Source organism: Silene latifolia, chromosome Y (assembly GCF_048544455.1).
Source record: "Silene latifolia isolate original U9 population chromosome Y, ASM4854445v1, whole genome shotgun sequence".
Classification (NCBI taxonomy): domain Eukaryota; kingdom Viridiplantae; phylum Streptophyta; class Magnoliopsida; order Caryophyllales; family Caryophyllaceae; genus Silene; species Silene latifolia.
Window position 1 is genome coordinate 195,634,211 of NC_133538.1, and position 22,993 is coordinate 195,657,203.

At 36.5% G+C, this 22,993-nt stretch overlaps 1 protein-coding gene across 1 annotated transcript; it reads left to right on the plus strand.

Annotated features, from left to right (window-relative positions):
• Window positions 1-6,717: 6,717 nt before the first annotated feature.
• Window positions 6,718-8,004, plus strand: LOC141629752 (protein FAR1-RELATED SEQUENCE 5-like). Its single transcript, XM_074442707.1, has one exon. It carries the CDS (start codon window positions 6,718-6,720, stop codon window positions 8,002-8,004), a length of 1,287 nt encoding a protein of 428 aa, XP_074298808.1.
• The last annotated feature ends 14,989 nt before the right edge of the window (window positions 8,005-22,993 follow it).

Below are 22,993 nucleotides of genomic sequence, written 5' to 3' on the forward strand. Positions count from 1 at the left end.
TCAATCAAAATAAGACAAAAGCACAAGGTAACCAGCTGATCATCGTCCATCCCAGTCTCCCGATCTCACACAGTAACCGACTACACACCAAAGTGTATAGCCCTGCCATATTACCCATCGCAACAGGTAATCCTCGCCGCCAGTGGGGGACCGCAGCCAATCCCCACCTAAATCCCGCTCATCAACGAGCGATAACCCTGTCCCTTAATGTGCACATCCCCTCCCGTGACGGGTTCCACGGAGGGCGAACTAGGGCGTGAAGCCACTCCCGCAAGTGACTCCACCACAATCATCACAACACCACCACATCACAACCACCACCACAACACCAACACACCGATGATCAGTAGATGACAGTAAACACAATACAATCACATCTTAATTCAATCAACAGAAACTGAGTAGGGAAACCCTACCTTTGGAACAACAACAATGTAGAGAATTAGGCACTAGAACGGCTCCTCTACGAAGTCCTTGCCTAAACAATAATCACATAACACAATCACTAATTGCAAAACCCCATTTCCCCCAATTCATGATTAAAGGCAAACCCTAGAATTAACCATCAACAAACATGGGGACAAAGACTTACCGACGAAAGGATGAAGGGTTGAATACGATTGCTAAGATTGTTCACATACACACATGAGAGATTGGGAGTGATTAGAGCGTCGTACTTTTGATTAGGTTTTGTAAAATGATGTTTAGAAACTGATTATCGAAATTATATAACCTCTAATTACTCCTGAATCAAACCACCGAAATATTACTCGCCAGACCGGATATTCGGTCGAGTATAGTGTATACTTGGCCGAGTATCCTCTACTCGGTCGAGTATTCATCATACTCGGCCGAGTGTTCCTCGGCAGTAGCCAAACAGACTACACGACCCACACTACTCGACCGAGTAGGCCATACTCGGTCGATTACCACCCTATAAAATCCGTAGTATTATAGAATTCCCCTAATACGGTGGTTCATGGCGGGGCTGCTTGCGACCCGTAGGGAATGCTCGATAAATCATGGAATTTTTTGGTGTGCTTGGGATGTGAATGGGGTTTTATAATGTTAATGTGGATACTGCCATGTTGAGTGAAGCGGAAGGCTATCGATCGGGTGTGGTTCAAACAAAGGAATTGTGGTGTCCGAGTATAGTGGAAGCGAGGGCAGCGAGTTTGGTTTGTCTAGGACTCTATGGCTAGGCAAATTGGAGATGTCTCATGTGGTGCTCGAATCGGATTTCTTGTTGCTGATGATCCGGATGCTGAAATCGAAGAAGCTACCTTCTAATTATATTGGGAATATGGAGAGAATAATTCTAGATTTGGCTAGCTATTTTGCAGTTGTCGAGTTTAGTTTTGTACGTAGGGATGGAAACCATTAAACCAAGTAGCTCACTATATGGTGCACCTCCGTCCTCTTGCTTATTCAACCAGAATATGGGTAAACTTGGGCCCAGAGGTAATTGCTAATGTTGTTGAGTCAGAATAAAATATAAAGCTTTTTCCTCAAGAAACAAAAAATTGACACCCATACATGTATAGCTTTACGTCAAACTCTACTCCAAAGTAAAATTGATTATGTGATTGTTTGTCAGTATAATTTATTTATGGTTTTCTTAGTTAATTGTTTGTTTTCTTTTCATTGATTGTTTAGAATGGTTTGTATACATTAGTACTTTTTTGTGTTGGATCAGTAGTACTTTGTTGTAAGCGATAATAATTTGAAATACGTTTTATTTCTAATGAATTGAAACGTGTTTGTTTGGTAGGTGTTCGAGTTATGTTTGAATAGAGATTTGTAAATTCAAATAATAAAATTAAATCCAAGACGGAGAAAATTGCAGGCACGCAGTAAGCAATTGACTCCTGATCGTTTCATAAAATTTCTAGTTTTAGATTACCACCTTTTGCGTAGCTAATAAAATTCGATTTTCAATCGAGGTCAAATAGAAGAATCCAACTTTTATTATATATTGGAAAAACAAATACTTGAATAAGAGTCCAATTTTTATGAGAAAACTAAATGTTTGGAACGATTTTTATTAGAGGTCGGCACAAAATTATTAAGAAAAAACACCTACCATTATGGTGAATGAAAAATTGAGGTCTTCTTTCACTATTGCTACCAAAATTGGAATTTGAGTAAAATTAAAAAGTGAAGTTGTATTACAAATCCAATATGAAAGACTACATTCAAATATATAGAATTACTCAAACTAATTGATGTTCTGTTATTTACTAATCGTAATTAGGGGATACCCCTGTTGAGGCCCTTGGAGCGCAACGACACTATGTTCGAGAGAAGGCAGACCCCGAAGAGACGCAATTTGTTACAAACTAATTTACGTGAATCACTAAGATTAGCAATGAAAAAAACTAATCGCATGGTGTAAAAATAGCCTTTTATTATTTACATCTCATAGCAACACTTTTGAACTACTTAATTGGTAACGATTCACAAATAAAATATTGATAATTGACAAATTAATTTTTAGTGGACTGATATTAAGTACGAAATATCTTTGTAGACGTAGAATGTAACAAAGTCACTCCTACAACTGAACAAAATAACAAAATTTTTTATTTAGCACAAGTTGCTATAAGGTGACTGTACTAGGTATTTGAGCGAAAACTCTGAGGCTTATAAGTTACAGATCGATCGGCTATAGCTATATACTTGAGTCAGGTTGCACTACCACTCTATGAGCAAGAGTGTAAGAGAGCCCTACATTTGAAACTTTAACCGTCTTACTGTCTTATAAATTTGAACTCAAAATTTTAGGTTAGAGTATTGCATTCGTTTGAATCACTTATAATCAGGGTTGGCCATTGCGCTTATGAACTCAGATTGATTCATAGAGAATGATTCTAAATGTAATGATTGAATCTAAATAATTAGAAGCAATTCATAAAATCAACGAAACTCGCCAAGGTCATATAAAAAAGTAACTAATTTTCTGAAAATATGTAAGTTTATTGGTAGTCAGAATATTATTGGATCATATATCACAAGATATTACAAGTAGGTCCGTGCATCGCACGGGCATTAAATCTAGTATATATTTAAAAGAGAAATTTTTTGAACGATATTATTGGTTCAACTTTTCGAGCAATATTAATTGTTCAAGTTTTCTGAATTATTTAAGTTATAAAATATTAAAATAAGATAAATATATTAGTAGTTATTTAAGTTATAAAGTATTAAAATAAGATAAGTATATTAGTACTTAATTGTAAATTATTGAAAAGTTTAGGAGATAAATTAATAATCATAATTATAAATCTACATAATATAAAATCTACATAGTATAAAAGCCAAGTTTTTTCTAGGCTTTTGATTGGTTGGTGATTTTCTACATATGGGTCCCGCCATGTCTCTTATCCTATTTAATTACTTTCTCTCCTCAAGCCAATTCCTCTTCCCGCCATGTCTCTTATCCTATTTTAATTTCTTACGTTAAAATATAAGTTAAAATGTCACAATTTACATAAATGTTGCAATTTACAATTTTACATACATTTAACGGGTCTAACATGTCAAATACCTTTAATATAATTCTAACAATATAATCTGATATTCAAATCTCCAAATATGGACTTTATATTGTCACGGTATTGAACGCTTAATCACGCTCAATTATATGTTCATGTATCTAATGATAGCGTCTGCTATTACGACCCGTGCATTTTTTGCACGGGAATAAAACTAGTATGAGTTATTTAGAGCTCTCCTATTGGTCCATCAATTTTAGGGATTAAAAAAACTTTTTTTTAGAAGGGACTCCCATGTTCTTTGCCTTATTTAATCACCCTTTCTCTTGATTTTAAATTACTTTGGATTTCATTGATTAATTGATTTCGTTGATCATTACTTCAATACAATCAACGCATTTATCAATTTATTCAATTAAATTTGATGTCACTGCAAGTCTGCAATTGATTCATGAACCATGATTCAATAGTCTGACTTTTCTTTGATATAAAACTATCATTTATTTCAATTTAATAGTCTTATGTTAAACAAAAAGAAAATAAGAATCAACAATTAGAACTTAACCAATATGACCCAAATTTCGAAAATAAAATCATTAAATAAACTTTCATAAATATTTGAGGAATTAATTAAAAAAAACATACCCCGTATAATATATAAAAGAAATAGAAAAAAAAGTATTTGAAAAATCAGGAAAAAAATTCAAGGGGTCATATAAAAACAAAGACTGAGTATCATCAAGAATTACTCAAAATTGAAAATATAATCATGACATAAAAGAAATCAACTTAATAACAACACATTTTTACTTTATTTACAAAATAATCAACAAATTCATTAATAAATAACAATATTACAGCTTTAATAATCATTAGATCTAACAACATTTTTTTGATTAAATAATAATTTGAATACTAATACATTGAAATTTGGTTATAAAATGAAGAACTCTCTTAAAAAAATTAACAATAGTAAAGTATTACAATTAGACTCATTAATCAACAAATATTACATGCATAATTTAACAAACACAAACCATATTGGATTAAACATACCGACAATTAAGTCCCTAAAATTACTTGATACGTTGTGGAGTGCAATGTTATCAGGTAATTAAACAACTTTTGCGGTGAGATGGTGTGCAATAATTTTTTATTCTTAAGGGTAAGAGAGGAGGATAAATAGGGAGGAATAGAGGCATAAACCATTATCAGACTCCAAGTGTTGCGGCATCCAGATAAATAAAATGATGAAGAGTTTGAGGTGTCTTGGTGTTTTAGGGTTTAGAGGACTTGGATTCTAGATTTATAGGTGTTTTGCTTATCAAGAGGCATTAGTATTACTCATCTCATCTCACAAGTAGTAATGGGTCGGGCTTCAATAAATATTTACAATTTGTTGGTCAATCTACTTAACAAACACAATAAGTCTCCTTTAAGATGACCCGTTTTCATTTTAAGGGTTAAGACGTATAAAATGTGATTCATTTACAATTAATACAAGTATACTTTTCAAGCAGGTGGAGCGGGTCAGATTATGGGGCGGCTTAGAATACGAGTCGGGTAAATGTCAGAATATGGGCCAAATAAAAGTTTCGGGTTCAAGTAATGTGGTAGGATAAGATGCTTAAATTCAAAGGAATATTGGGAAAATAAAAATGGTATAGAGAGGGTATTGTCATCCTTCTTTTAATTCGAAGTGTACTTTAAACCGAATTCTTAGTTGTTCGTATATCATATAAATCATATAAATGTTAGGTATATACGAAGCATAGTCGAAATAATATGTTAATATTAACATTATAATATTAAAATTATCTTAAAATTAAAAATATAAAATCAGACCTGTATATTTTACACGGAGTTAAGACTAATTTCTAAATTGCACGGGTTTAAAACTAATATATATATATATATATATATATATATATATATATATATATATAGAGAGAGAGAGAGAGAGAGAGGCGGGATCCGGTGAGAACGATCACTCGGTGCAAACGGTGAGAACGACCTACAATAGTAGGATTTTAAACAAAAAATAACACGGAAACCTCGAAAATCCTACGCGCGACTAACCTTACTGTTTTGACAAAAAAAAATCCAAAATTCTCTTTCTCTCTCTACTTTCCAAAACTTTTCCCCCAAATCAAAACAAATATTTCCGCGAAGAACTAGAAAATTCCGCGAAATCCTTAAAACTACAGCCGCCAAAAATCGACGAAATTGATCATAATCAATGGCGTTGATCATCTAATTGATGTACTGTTATAATATTTTTCTGATTGAATTGGTGTGATTGATGCATGAACAATCGATTTTTGTGATTTCGATTGGCATTCCAGAATTATTTCAATCGTAGAAAATTATGGATGTTGAAGGTTCTAGCGATTTAGGGGAACATACTGATGCGATTGTTCCAGCTGTTAGCAATGATATCGTGCGTCATCATCATCTCATCTAGGTAAGTACATCCGCAAATCAGTTGATATAGCCTTTTTTATAAATCGTTTCAATAAAATCGTCTGATTGATGTATCTATTGATAATTTTGATGCGTATTCATACTAATTTAAACATAGATAGACAAATTATTACGATTGCTTCTCATGTATCGTTATCCTGGTTGATATCATAAATTGATGAGTCCGACGGATATGAACAGTTGTCTTACGCCAGAGTTGGTGTATGTGATATGCAGCTTGTTTTAGAGTTGATTATTACACTTGCTGATCATATTTCTTATGCACGCTATACAGTATTCTGTTTAGTTCAATAGCATGTATATTAGTATAATTGATGTAATTGCCTTATATGAAAAACGTGCCTGACAGAAGAACGAAACCGCCCTTTATAGACCAACGTTTATGAAAGACATGTATATTAGTATAGTTGATGCGTTTGTGTTTTTGTCACAGCGTATCTAGAATTATAATTAAGGGATATACCGATTCGTGTCATAATAAACATTTGACTTTCTGCCTGTGACAAAATTATAAGACATGATTGATGTATCTTGACGTCTACGTTAAGTAGACAAGTAATAAAAAAATACGAAATTTTGCGTTCGTGCACAACTTTCGAGATAATTTCGTGGGTTTTTGTTTTCGAATTGATTTCGTGCTTTTGACTAAAATAGCGTGCACGAAAATTATATTTGTTGTGCATTAGTTATTTGAGCTTCACGCTTATACCCTTATTGTTCTCTCGTGTAGCGTGCATAGATGCGGGCTCACCAATCATTGAGACAAACCCGAAGGAAAGAATACCCGTATGTGCGCTTAATTGAAGCCTTTGTTTTGGGTATGATCTTTGATAAACTAGATGATGGGCTAGATTTCTATAAGGCTTATGCTACTAACTCCGGTTTTAAAATGAGAAAGTCGACGCAACGAAACGTGGATGGGGTTGTCATGACTAAGTACTGTGTGTGCAGTAAAGCTGGAGAAAGTAAGCCTAGAGGGAAGGTAAAAAAGAGACAAAGAACTACAATTTTATGTAATGCAAAAATTTTTTTCCGTAGAAATGAAAAAGGTCAATATGTGATTGTTGACTTTCATGAAGGACATACCCATCTCCTCTCAACACCAAACACCGTGGTGCATTTGACTGAGTCACGAGAATTAACCCTTATACATAAATCCATGATTGTTGAGAATTCTAAGGTGAATAAAGGGCCTGTGCAAAGCTTTAGGATGTTCAAAGAATACGTGAAAGGGTATCAAAATGTCGGGGCATCACTTGAGGACTTCAAAAATTTTTGGAGGGATGTGAAAAAATTTATTAAAGGGTATGACGCGCAAATGATGATTGAAAATTTCATGCACAAAAAAGCCATGTGTAGTTCGTACTACTTTGATTTTGATGTTGACGATCGTGGTCGACTATCTAGGGTTTGTTGGTTTGACCCTATAGCTATAAAGAATTACAGTCTTTTTGGTGATATGACGTCTTTTGACACGACGTTTAATATGAACACGTATAAAATGATATTTGCACCTTTCACGGGGGTTGACCATCACAAGAAATGCGTGTCATTTGGAGCAGGACTTATAAGGAAAGTGACTGATGAGGATTTTGTATGGTTGTTTCAGAATTTTCTAAGTGCAATGAGCAATAAGTATCCCGTATGCATAATTACTGATCAAGATAGGGGCATAAGATCAGGGGTTAAAACAGTGTTCGGGGACAAAACTCAGCACAGATATTGCATGTGGCATATCATGAAAAAGCTGCCAGACAAGATCGGAACTACGCTATATCGGGAAACTAACTTCATGAAAGAGTTGTGCTCCTGTGTTTGGGCAGAAGATATCGAACCGTCTGAGTTTGAGGAACGGTGGTGCTCAGTTATATCTTCATACGGGCTGACCGGCAATAAATGGTTAGATACCATGTTTGACAAAAGGGCTTATTGGATTCCAGCATATTTCAGGGATTTATTTATGGGTGGACTAATGAGAACCACGTCAGTGTCCGAGTCGAGAATAGCTTTTTCGGAAATTTCATGAACCCACACTTAACTTTGGTTGAGTTTCTTATGAGGTATGAAAGTGCTATGGACGCTCAGCGATGGAAACAATCCAAATTAATAGCCGAGTCAAAAACTCCTTCCCGATCTAGAAACGCCTCACCCGTTGGAAAACACGCTCGAGTTCTACACCCGGTGATGTTTTTCGAATTTAAAACGAGTGGGTGGTGCTTGTTTCACTTGTGGTGTTAAAATGTTAGGGGTTACTACCAGTGACAGCATCCCCATTATTGATCGTGAAAAAGACAAGGTTTACTATGTTAACTTTATCTCCGACGACATGAAAGTGAATCGCACTGTAAAAAGTTCGAGAGACATGGAATTTTGTGCCGTCATGCGCTTTACGTGTTGAAAGAACAAGGCCTTGACAATGTTCCGTAAAGATCATTAAGTAGGTGGAGCAAATTGGCAACATGTCACCGATTTGTAATAATGTGCCACATACTTTAATTGAAGATTGTAACTCATTAGATGTTAGACGGCACAAAATTGGTACCTTATGGTCCGAGGTGTTCTCGTGTGTGACGCTCATTGAACAAAAACCCGAGTATGTTGATGAATTGTGGGCATTCGAAAGGTTTTAAAGACAAGATAAGCGCACAAACCAGTCTGACGAGAATGTAGTAGTAGTAGTAACACGGGTGATAGGTGAGAAAGAAAAATAGGGAACTTGAGATGCTCTTAGGAACAAAAATACCAAAGGAAGTGGTTGTCTTACCTCCTATTCAGTCAAAAACAAAAGGGCGGAAAAAGAATGATGTCCCAAAAGGAACAAGCTACAAAAAAGAAGAAGAAAGCGGCAGGAAATGCAATGCTTGCGGAGAATTAGGATTCCATGATAGTCGGAATTGTCCTGGGAGAGTATGATTCTATGATACTGTACGCTAATAATTTTGGTGCATTCATTATTAGAGAATACTGATGGACGATTGAATTTGTTTAGTTGGTACATAATTAAGGAATAGTATTGTTGGATCTAATCAAATTTATAACCTTTAATGTTTTATAGCCTTTTTTCGTTTCAGGAATGAACAACAAAAAGAGTTGCGGATCACATACACAAATATAATGAATAATGGCAGGAGGATTTGAGACTTCATTTTTTGAGCTGATTTTGAGACTTCATTTCTTGAGCTGTTATATGAGATTATTGAACATTTTTTATTTTGATTTTTGTTATGATTTATGAGCGTAACTTCAAAAAGTATTATATGTGTATCTGTCAAGGCTTAAAGTGTATCTATCGGAGTTGTGAATGGAAACTATACATATTAACCTATACAATACATGGATGATCATTAATAGGTTTTGATAGGAAGAGTTATTGTGTATCTTTGTTATAGCTATGATGAATTGATAAACATGAACTGACAGCTAGTTTCCATTAACTGAAAATTTCAGTTGTGTGAGAATAAAAGCGCGTGTATATTAACACAATTGTTGCAGCTCTTTTACATTAGAAGCGTACCTGACAGTATTATATATGAAAATAAATAGCGTAAACGATGAACTTACATGTCAAAGTTCAATAGATTGACAAAATTAATATTGGGGACGTCTAATTTTCCAACGACAAAAATGGATACACTTATTGGTGAGTTTGAGTGGAAACTTAAAAAAGCATATATGTTAACATGATTGCTGCACATGTTTTACGTGAAAAGCGTATCTACTAGTATTCTGAGTAGATAAAAACCCGTGAGTTAATAAACGATGATTCGAAGTTGAGTATGCAAATGATTTTGACGTATCTGAAAATATAATTGGTGTGTGTCAGTGATAAGATGGCGTAACTAGTAACATAATTCCCGCTACAAGTTATAAGCCAGAGTTACACCTTTTTTATCTCCAAAAACTTTTTGAAACATAACCATCAACTAAAACAAAACAGAATGTGTAACCATTCTTGCACACGCCAACTCAATAAAGATGGATTATCCAAAATGATGTCTATCAAATTGGCATAAAAGTCTGTCACTTGGCACAACTATTGAACAAAAGATCAGATTACATTTTTTCATTAGACCTCTACATAAACATTAAACACGAAAAAGACAGTCAAAATGAGGGACCATGCCCTAGCATTACACGTTGCCGAGTTTAGAACATCGGAGCATTCGTGGGAATATATTCTAGACAATTATGCCATACAACAAATAACATAAACTGGTGTTTAATGGACATAGCGGTTGAATAGGCTCAGTTTGCCTTTACATGACACAACAAAATACCAAGTCCTATTTTACGCCATTACGCCTTCCATAAAATGAACCACACATACTCCTTGGTTGATTGCTAGTAGCCACACATCTTCCGAACAAACACTTGTCGTCCATTAAAACATCTGCATGTCAAACACAATAATTAAAATCTAATAACCCGTAATTTAAATGGTTGTTTTAAGGTAAAACTAGAAATGAGGGTAACAAATAAAGGAAACCAATGTAAGACCTCTCTCTGATTTTCTTGCCATCGTAACAAGCTTAACGCAACTGCCCTTCGGAATGAAGGCAAACCCTTGAAATTGCTCGCAACTGTCCACAAGGATCGGTCACGCCACCTCCAACCATTTCAAGTACATAGACACCACAATCGTGTCTTCACAAGCATAGCGACAATAATTAACATTAAAGGCTGACTTGAACGGAAATAACTGATGATAACGATAGTGGAAAGGAGTAAGAATGATGAACTTACATGTTTGTCTGTTGAGGAACATTAAGAGTCTCAAATGGAAAGAGGGGAACACCTACAAAGTGTTTGTACCCTTTGGAACGGCATAAAATCGTAGTGACATTGCTAACCTGAAAAAGGAGAATAAAAAAGATAGAAACTAATGGTATGTACTATATATGGAGAAAACAGTGAGTTTAAGATAGAAACTAATGATAGTCAAAAAGATAGAAACTAATGATATGTACCACGTCCGCAGCGATCTCTGTGTCAGGCCGAATATCCTTGGAACGTAGTGAGTTTAAGATATAGTTCTTCTTCTCTTCCATATCACACACGATGAGAAACCAGTGGCTATCTTCTATAATGGGTATAAACATCTGAAAGCCAAAATAAAAATTCGTGTAAGATGAATAAAACCATGGGTTATATTCAAATAGACAAAATGCAGTTTTTAGATATCCAAAGAAAACAAATAGTGTGCTTACAGCTTTAACACACGTCCCATCATTTGGCATATAGGATGTTTTAATGTAATTGCGGCCAAGTGTTCGATCTCGCTTTGGATTAAGGTGCTGCAATGAACAAAAAACATCATCATAATTCTATGACACATTATTCGTTAAAAAAATGTTAATTGATAAACAGCTACAAAAATTATACTAACTCGTGCAGTTGTTGGGATATACAACAATTCTGGCTTGAGTAAGGTTGAATAGATCCCGAACATATCAATTACCTACAATGATAAAAATGAAATGTTGTTTTGTACTAAATAAAAATACTAAGAGACAAATATGATCTTGATAGCATGAAAATATACCATGTCAGCGACCCATTGCCGAGGCCTCAAAGAGGACATGCCTTCTTTTGTTGCTTCCCCAAAGTTTGTCACAACTCATCGCATCGCTACAAAATCAAATATACAAAGTATATACAAAAAAAAGTCATTATGTGGAATAAACAAAAAAAGTCAAAAATTAAAGCTGATATTGTAAGCATATTATTACTATTTAGCTGCATCTCCCTTTGATGGAAGGAACACGTAATCCAAGAGATGCGAATCAGAAAATACCTCTTGTTGTTCAACCGCTTGCTTCCTTTATAAGATGGATGAAAACACGTAAATGGTTGATATCGAAAAACACTATGAGATCGTGAACATTTATACTAAATTAAAAATGTTTGCTTACCGGATCCCGACATTAAGACGCCTTGCATTTGTTGAAACTTGTTGTGACAGATCATTTCGGGCACTTGAAAGGAGAGCAAAACAATATTTCAACTTCACGCCTAAAAAGGATCTTGCCAAGCTGCAAAATTTCTTTGTCCTAACTGTAAAGTGCAAGATATATTACATTTTTATTATGGATAATGTAACTACTAAAGTATATAGCGTATTTAGGCGACATAAAAATGTAACTTACGTTTATGACTTGGGTCTTGAGCATTTGACGACGACTGAATATATCTCCATGTAACACATCGGTAAATGCCATCATCCACAATATCAAGCGCATGTGACTTGGCACGAACTCTTCACATTTGAACCCTGCATCGACTTGAATATGTACGAACGAGAGACCATGACGGTCGAATAAAGTCCCTCTAAAAAAAAAAAAGCCAAACAAAAATTAGCAAACATATTTGGAGAACTAATTAGGCATCATCATTTCAACACTTAAAAAGGTTTGTAAAATCAAAATGCTCACCACCATAAGGACATATTCAGCAAAGTCTACTGATTTAGGTTGCATTGGGTGGATGACCTCAATCTTACGGGCAACAAAGTTGACACAGATCAGGATCGGCTCACGAAGTGTGAAAGCAAACATCATCTGGGTTTGGAAAAACATATATGTACCTTAGTGAACACACAAAAACGGCATACACATGCTAATTTAACTTTAGATGCAATAAATATATTGCAAGCTCACCAGTTTCACTTTATCATACTCAGTGCTATCTTCACATATAATTCCCTAATTAAAAAACAAAAAGGTAAAAATTTAAACACAAGGAAAAGCAAACACACCTTTGATCAATCTAAAAAAAGAGCATAAGACAACGTACATTGTGAGTGACGAACGCGTATAATCGTAAAGGGGAGGAGGCAGCTCTTATTTCCTCTCTCTTATTCAAAATACTAGCCCATACATTGATTACATTTGCAGCTATCTTGGTGTTGGCAATAAAGGTCTTAAAATCACATCGTCTTAGCTGAAAACGGTGATTCAGGAATAGTACCTCACTGAAACAAAAAGATAACAGGTAGGTACAATAGTCAGAGGTATATATACGTTATAAAATGTTATAGGTACGCTTGACAGATAACACAACATTAGATGTAAATACAAGGAACCAATATGAGTTGTACCTCTCATCAGATCCATCCCTAAACACAAAGTCAGAAAAATCCTTCTCAGATTGGCTCAACTCAGCAAGCATAGATATATTCCGTTGAACATAAGGTGACTTGAATATTTGTGGAACAATGATATCCCTCTTATTCTCTGGTTTTGCCACATTATGAACCGACTTAGAAGAGTTTAACGGGAATCCACGAGTAGCTTCTGTTTGGGGAGAAGCAACCGGTTTGATGGGAGGTCCTTGTGAACCATAGGAATCTGATATGTCTTGAGACTGAAAAAGGTTGAATGTCGGACACTCAGGAGCAACACGTCTTCTCTTTGGTGCAACAGGTTCATTGAACGCGTTACTTAACGCGATAGCCGCTGCCACAAAAGCAGGGTCATTCCAGCATGGGTCATCATTAACACCCTCTGCTGATAACGTGGCCCGAACACCGTGATTATCAGATTCTGACCTACCAACTGTAGCGGCCGTCTCGTGAGCAACATGGACTGTAGGATGTACATCTGGATTCTTGGCAGTACCGGGATCATCTGAATTCTTTGCAGTACCGGGACAAACAGTAGGGTCGACTTTACCGCGGTCTGCATTAGCCCCAACCCCTGCCTCAGGGATAACAGGTGGTGTCAACTGGAACCCGCCTAGTAGAGAATCTGCCATGGCAGAAAGCTGGCCGACAACTTTAGAATCCGGCATTACAAGTTTAGCACTCTTAATTGCATCTGCAAAGTTGTGAAACGCAGCAGCAAGTGCTTTCGCCGTGGTTGCCATCCTCACAATACAATTACTAACACGTGTCACGTTATCATCGTGATTGTCAGGCTCGTTGTTGTTGGGCGCATCATTCTCATTCTCGACGACCTCTTGCTCCATCACAACATCAGGTTGTGGTCTGGTACTGCGTTCCCTAAACCCAGAACCAAAGCACCCGGGATGCTTTACAAGCTGGTTATCGATGAACCCGGAACCAAACCTACGAGCCTCCTTTTTTTCTTTTGATATACGAAAAGATATTGCATCCTTTGTCCATGTGCAAAGTGTTGGGAACACGCGGTCGACTGTTCTAGCTTTGAATACCGACCTATCCAGATAAATGAGGATTAGAACCAGTATAGGGCCTCTGAAGATCTTCTTGCACCCACCGTTGTCTTCCTTTTCTTTATCAGCCCACCACTGTTGGACACTTGCAATTAAGTTTCTTCGGGTGAAGTCGCACCAGTTCATATGTGGTATAAGAGAGACATCCCCCAAACACTTAAGTATCCGAATACTTGGGACGTTACCCTTAACTCCCATAAGTAAAGCCGCGACGATAAACACGATAAAATTTCTCTTGAAATCTGCCCCACCTTCTCTTTGTTCAGCCATCTTAGACAAGACATGACTATTGGTCACTTTGTCAACTCCCTCGTATTGGGATTTCCATTCATTAACCAGGTTTAAGAAACTCGTCGCTCAAATCGGGTCGCTTGTGAGATTGCTATCTCACCCATGGGTAACCCTGTGGCTAGATGAACATCTTCGTCACGAATAGGGAGTTGCCCGTTTAAGAGAGAAGACGTGAATGGATCAAAGCGAGAAACAAGCCCGACGCCACCGCCCTCGAAGCATGTCGGTCTTAAGACACAAGATGCCTCCAAATCCCATATCCTGAATATCGAAATCGATTATCGACACCCATTTTGTTGATAAATTGTAAGAGAAGCTTGGGACTCATTCTTGTCTTTAATACCGGCAAATCATCGGTAGCATCTAAACCAGCCTGTTGTATACTTGTACTAGGGGCTTCCTGATGATTACTTAGGCCACCTACATCTACCGTAGATGGTTCAGGCCTAGATCGCTTCATTATTACACCTGCATTCATGTAAGATGTAACTGAAAATAATTATGACGTACCCAATAATCACTAAAATGCAGCAACGTATACGATAATACAAATAAAAAACGGAATAGTAATACTCCATATACAAATAAATAGTGAATGTGGTATATAATTTTAAAAAGGGACAACAGAATACAGATGAAAAGGTAGTTTCATACAACATCAAATACAAATCAACACGCCACATATAACATAAGGACGTACCTAGCAGGTAATTTAACATGACTACAGTCCCTTGGGACGTACCTAGCTGATATGTAGCCCTTGGGTTTATAAAAAAAAAGTGAAAACTCACGATTACACAACACACGCTTAAAATCCCCACCGAAAACACACAACAAAACAAAAGAAGAAATACAAAAAGCATAATAATCGTATATCAAACACCTTATGCCAAGCATACAAAAAATGCCACAAAAACATAGCACATATCGTCACGTCAAACATAACACATGAATGTACCTAGCACCTGACTTAGTGTGACTGATAACCGTTGGGACGTACTTAGATGATACCACATGGTCAGAACGTGGAAACACACATTAAAAAAGCTCGACAATAAAAATACACATTAAAAAATAGGGTGATGGTTGATAGTATATTTGGAAAAATACGTAGCATATAAAAACCTAAATGACAGATAGGTACCTAGTATCTAAATTAGCGTGCCTAAAACCCGGTATAACGTATCTAACAAGAGCCCCCTTTAAGTGTTGATAAAACAACATAACACAAACAATGCCACACACTGAATATATGGCACATTAATCAAATAAATGCAGTAGCTGATAGTTTATTTGAAAAATACATGGCGTATCACGACCGAATGACAAAGTTGTACCTAGTAGCTATACAAACGTACCTATATCCCGGAATAACGTACCTATTGACAACAAGGGCCCGTAATTGTTGAAAAACAAAAAGAATTCAACCAAAAACATAGGTATGATCACATTTTTTTTTTTTGTTTTTTTTTATATTGAATGTTTGTTTGTTGAACTCTTAATCATAACAAGAGAGTCAGTACTGAAATAGACAAACGAAATCGATGAACTGGTAAGTAAAATTATGCGAAATCGAAGAACTACAAGTTGTAGTGAACGAAAAACAAAAAACAATAAGTAAAGCAGCAGCCAATACACAACAAAAAGTATAAATAAAGCATACAAACTATACAGATAATGGACTTAATCACAAGAACAGCAACATTGATAACAAAAAACTCGCTAAAAACGCAACAAAATTAGTCCTAACAAAATAGAATACACATGAAATCCCACAACAAATGAAAGTCGAAATGGAATGCTGTGAAATGAACATAACTAAGCTTACATGCAAAACTATTTGAAACGGTAAAAATCAAATGGATACAGAAATACAATACCTAGCTGAAGAATATAGACGACGATGCACCTCAGATCAACGATTTCGATCAGGTTAATTAAAACAGACAAGGAACCTGCAAATCACATACACAACTGAAATCAAAATATAATCACAAACAAAAACTAAATTAAACAATTAATTAAACGCAAAACATCGGGAATATTACCTAATCACAACCACAGTCGACGATAACACAAATTAAGCTCAACTGGACCTGTATTATTGATTAAAATCACAAGGAAGTATAAATACAGGAAATAATTAAGCTCAACTACAAACAAGTAGAAGAAATCGATAAAAACAACTGAAAGTTATGATTAATTTACACCGAAAAAATACTTACGAATTTGAAAGAAATATGACAATTGAAGATGATATAATGATACAGATACAGACTATTAATCGTTGTCCATTATCATCGTCGTTGAATTTCTTCGACTTTAGTAAATTTGACGAGATGATGAATTTGGGGGAAAAAATAGGGTTCTGTTAGTGGAGAGAGAAAGTGGACGGGAAAAATGAGATGAGAGAGAAAGAATTTTGAGGAAATGAAAAAATACGCGTGATATAATCCCGCGTAATAATCGGGTGCGTTGACATAAAGACTCAGCCCGTACAATTCCATTAATCCTACTATTATAGGTCGTTCTCACCGTTTGCACCGAGTGATCGTTCTCATAGGATCCTAAATCTATATATATATATATATATATATATATATATATATATATATATATATATATATATATATATATATATATATATATATATATATATATATATATATATATATATATATATATAGGATCTCGTGCGAACTGAAAGTTCAGTGCGAACTTTCGAACTGATTAATAACCCTATAACCCTTATCTTACAAAAATCGATGGTCCCCGTTTTACACGGAAATTGCTCATGTTAACACATTTACTCCCATTTAACCCCAACGTTCTCCCTTATCCTCTCGCATCACCACTCCTCCCATGCTGTCGGCGTCCGCAACCCCACCGGAGCACGCAGCATTTACCACGACGGTGAAGACTCGGTTGGCAGTTGTGAAGAGAGTGATTGGTTGGCAGTTGTGAAGAGAGTGATTTGCGACTCGGTTGATATGCTCAAGAACACCGTCATTCACCACGACGGTTACAGCTCAGGCGACATTTGACAACGCCGGCGAAGCTCTAATCTTGCAGAATTCGTTGTCGGCGCCAATGATGGATTTCCCGGCAAACTATGTACGAAAATATGCAACGAGTTCACCTATCTAATTTATTTTTGACATTTCTTGTTATTATGTGTAGATCTATGATTTCAAAGCTGAATTTTTATCGTACATTTGTTTTCGTACCTATTAAGTTGGTATTGTCGGTGGTTAATGGGTGAGGGAGTGGTATTATGGGTAGTTAATGGGTTGGATAGTGGTATTGTCGGTGGTTAATGGGTGGTGTGGTGGTAGGCGGCAGTAGTGGTGGTGATGGTGGGCTTGATGGGTCATGGTGGAACGGTGGATACACAAAATAGCAGGCCGGATACACATGGTATTACTTCTAGATACACAAATCGATTTGTGTATCTAGTAGTCGGAATAGTGTTGGTGAGCTGGATTGCGTTAATATTCATAATTCCAGAGCTGAGTAGCCATGAGGGAACATCTTTTAAGGAAGTGTATTGCCAAGCTAGTCAATAGAGACCGCCAAAGTTGGTGATGCTATTTCCGAAGTCCCTGTATAAGGTTGTCCTTCACCAGTTGAGTGCTGACGGCTTCTATCATTAATATCTTCTCATATGGTTCTTTTAGCATTTCCCTTTCGCTTTCCAGCTTATATAGGTAGAGAGTATCCTATTAGTTTGCAGTGTGTAACCACATCATTGTTTTTGATTTTATTATGCAGGAGAGCTAGGAATTTGTAGAGAAAAAAATATAGAACATATTTAATTGTAACTGATTGTAACTGGGCTTTGTGTTCTATGTATTGTACAAGTGATTGAAGGATATAGAAAGGGATTTTATTCTGTTATGTCCTTCCAAGAAAAAATTTAATTTGGCAATATAATAAATACCTAACGAACGCACAAGGAGTCAAGGATCCTCTCCATTTCTTTTAGGAAATAGATTTCATTTGGCAATACATTGGAGAGTGTGGTGGTTGCTGGTTGTGTGAAGCGAGTTGTGAAGGTCGGCATGGTGTTATTCAGGGGTGTTTGGTGGTCGTGGTGGAGGTAGTAGTGTAGTGTTGGTCACGGGTGGATGGTGGTGGTGTGTGATGGTGGTTCAGTTTGTCGAATGGGTGGATCTGATGGTTGGTTGTGATGGTGCTTGTGGCAGTGGTGGTAGTTGCGATTTGTGGTGGTGACGGTCAAAGGCGGTGGCAGTGGATACACAAAATACCACCCCCCAGATACACATTTTATTACTCCCGGATACACATGCCATTACTACTAGATACATCTGTATCCGATAGTATAACATGTGTATCCGGTAGTAATACAATGTGTATCCGAAAGTATTATACTGTGTTTAGAGGGCATCTTTGTTATGCTCCTTGTTGGGGCAGTGGCGAAATTGGTAGTGGGTTCAGTTGGGTGGTGGATTTGGTGGGTGTGTTAGTGGTGGTGGGCAGTAGTGGTTCAGGTTGTGTGGTGGATACATCAAACATGACTCCGGGTACACATATGAATATGGTTGGATATACACATTGAGGTTGTGTATCCAGGGTACTCATACGTGTATCCGAAGAGAGTAACATGTGTATCCAAGTAAACTAGCTCTCATCGGATGCAAAGGTTACACTTGAAAGGATAGGCTAGATGAGTGCCATGGGAATGTATCTAGCTAATCGTCAGATGCAAATTTGCAATGGGCATTAGTTCAATACTACTAAAAATTTAATGTAGCAGCAAAGGCAAGGTTATTGAGCTATAGACCAGAGTATGAGAGACTATAGGCGGAGATGGTGTAAACTGTGAGTCGGTGACGGCGTGGTTAAAGGTCGAATTAACTGAATTACACTTAAATTTGTCAAATTTTAATTGGATCAAATGTAACATGATCCTCGTCCATAGTTAATAAGTATTCCCTGCACTACGAAAGATTGATTGTTACACAACATTGTCCATTTGTTATTAGCGCGTACAAACACTTTTTAACTTCTCCGGTACCGAGTAGCTCCTCTTTCCGGTTATTATTTTCGTTCCTTGTTTTTGTAGTTTAATTTTCCAATTAGTTTCTTGTAGGGCTCGAAAAGTCGAAAGCATGCAAAGAAAGAAAAGTGGTTGTAAACTGAGTGAACGGAACATAAGTTTACCCAAAAAAATAGTTTATTAGTATTTTATTTTCCTCTTCGACTTGGCTAACAAACCTACACCCTAGGAATCCAGTATTGTTTTATTAGTAGTAGTATTATACACACTCCGCCTATAAACTTGATTTACATAGCATCACAGCGCAACAGAACAAACATCTTTAATTGTCGGAAGGTATGATGTTTCGTGACCAGAGCGATGACTTCAGCCTGTAATTGCTGCTACCACCGAAAAGGTAACCTAGCGATGATCCGCCGCCAGGAGCAACATGGACCTTTGTTGAGGTTCGTTCCTGTCATATCACACCAAGGTTTCAGTATCATCTTATTAGTTGAGTAAATATAATTCTAATCTATATGCAGCAAATATGATCCAACATCCAAGAAATGTTAACAGAGCAGAGCAACTTTTCCAGTTCAAAATAGAAGCAGCTTGGTAGCACACTCATCAAACACAATTGAACTCCTACAATAATAAAGTTGGCAGGGGGACTAGCCACCAGCTGAAGGGTTCTTTCACTAACAACAATTTCTAAAGTTCTTAATGGGTAAAAAAGAAAAAAGCTAATTACGAATATTAGTACCTCAAATTTTACATCTTAATTCTTGCATATATACACAAAGTAAAAGATACTTCTAAATCGAAGGGAGCAGAGTTGCTGCATTACTAATCAAGGACGCATAAAAAACCGCTTCAATATTACTTCGTACTACTTACTTCTCATACAATATAATGGTGCTAATTCCCCTCCCTTTTATTGTTACTACTCTAATCAAAAGCTGCTTTAGACGCAATGCCATGATGCTAATGTGGCATGCAGCTATATTTTATTTCTCAGCAACACAACATACATCTCATGTTGTACCACTTTGGACTTCCGGCATTCCAATCCCGGAAACCATGGTCGGACTTTGCTCCCAGGACAATTGAGTTATAAATGCTACTCCGTATGTAGAAGAGACGTGAAGGGAAACTAGATATATCTTCATTCTTTTAGATTTGTAGTCACTCGTCAAAACTATTTCTAACTGATATAGTGAACACGATCTAAATACTGAAATTAATATTACTGCAGAAAGATATCTAAGCTCCTACCAATTCTTATCCCTAATTCACGGCATCTATTGGCATGTCCACAAGTTGACTATCATTCTGAAACGTCTTGAAGACAAAACTTAAGCAAAAACACGTATTCTTAGTGCATGATGCAGCTTACCTTAGCAGTAGAAAGCATGATGCAGCTTATCTTAACATGACTTCGGGTACACTTATGAATATGGTTGGATACACACATTGAGGTTGTGCATCCAGGGTACTCATATGTGTATCCGAAGGGAGTAACATGTGTATCCAAGTAGGCTAGATGCCATCGGATGCAAAGGTTAAACTTGAAAGGATAGGCTAGATGCGCGCCACAGTGACATAGGATACATATACAACATTATATCATAGATTCATAGATCGTCGATGATATTGGAATTGAGTACCACTAGATACACTCATTTAAGTTCCTACATACATACCTCTAACTAGCTAGATACACTTCTTTAAATTGTTAAATACATACCTCTAACTAGCTAGATACACTTCTTTAAATTGTTAAATACATACCTCTAACTAGCTAGATACATACCTCTAGCTAGCTAGATACATTCCTTTAAGTTGCTTGATACATACCTCTAATTAGCTAGATACATTCTTTTAAGTTGCTAGATACATACCTCTACTTCTATAGTTAAGGATACCCGTCTCCCTATTATGATCCCATTCCGGTATTCCCCATCGGAAATGGTTCACACTATCTTGAATACTCCGGTCAACAAAGACGATATCCAACAATCTCCTATCCGGATGTCATGCCTTCTGAATAGGTCATTGCTAGAAATATACATGTATCCAGAGTAATAAATAAGTGTATCTAGAAGTACTAATCTATGTATCCACATACGATCACCATCGAACCCATGACCCATCACCACACATGACTAGTCCACCACCGCCTTCGCTTACTCCCACGACTACCACCACGCACAACCACTTACTACCCATATTGCCGTCACCACACACCAACAAGACCACCTGAGTGACTGTCACAATTTTATGACTCATTGTCATGTTGTTGTGTAAGTCATGCTTAACTTCTAGTGTTTATAACAATCTTCGTATGGCTCATTTACTACTGTTCTGCAGCAATTATGGTCTGAGTATCAAAATTTTATTGAGGATTTACACCTTATTATCATCAATCGTAGATTCGGATAAGATCCCTTCAATTATGTTTAAACAGATTCCACTGAAGCAATAACAGATTTGTTCAAATTACATACAACTTGAGCGATTTGGAATATCGGGGGATCTAGTTTATTCATAGAAGTTCTAGCAACTTAATGAACACTTTCTAAATGCAAAAATGAGGGTAAATAAAAGGAAATCTTTATTGAAATATCTTCATATTATTGTATTTCTGAAAGAAAGTTGTCGAAATTGGAAAAAAGAGTACATGTTCACCATTTTCACCACAATATCCAACCAGTGAAACTAGGTTGCGGTGATGTAACCTTGACAATATATGTATTTCAGTAAGAAATTCTCGTGTTCCCTGAAGAGATCCTTCCTTTGCGCGCTTAACTGCGATAACCGTATCATCAGCTAATGTGCCTTTATAAACCTTCCCATATCCTCCTCGCCCAACTTGATACGAGTTATTGAAATTATTGGTGGCTCGTGCCATTTCTTTGAAGGTGAACTCTTTGACGCCATCTATTTTTATCGACATCTTTTCAGCTGCATACCATCACTTTCATTTAGAGACCAACTTTCCAGAAAAAGTTACAATACACATACTACTTGAAGGAATATACAAGAGACTTACACAGACATGGATCGAATTGTTCATGTTGTTAGATACATACCTCTACAATACACAAATATATCGAACTATAAGTTGCTCGTGAAAATCAAAGCCGTCTAATAATAAGTTACAATACACATACTATTTTTATCCCAAACCTATATTGTTCATGTTGCTAGATACATACCTCTACTAGATGATTCAATACTAGCTACTGCCTCGTAACTCTGCAACCGCCACTCAACATGAGTATTCAACAAGTACATATCGGAGAGCTGTATGTCAAATCCAGCCATTGGTCGCCAGGAAACGTTCGAGGCAAATCCTATTGAGATACAAAAAATCAATGAATAAAGGTATCAAAATTTAATTCTTAACCAAGCTTAAACTTGCTCGAAGATATTATACATTTATCGATTTCACATTAGGAATTGGATGAAGTCATTGATTTCTTTCTATTTAAGTGCTCCACACTACTGCCAACAACTTATAAAGCATTTC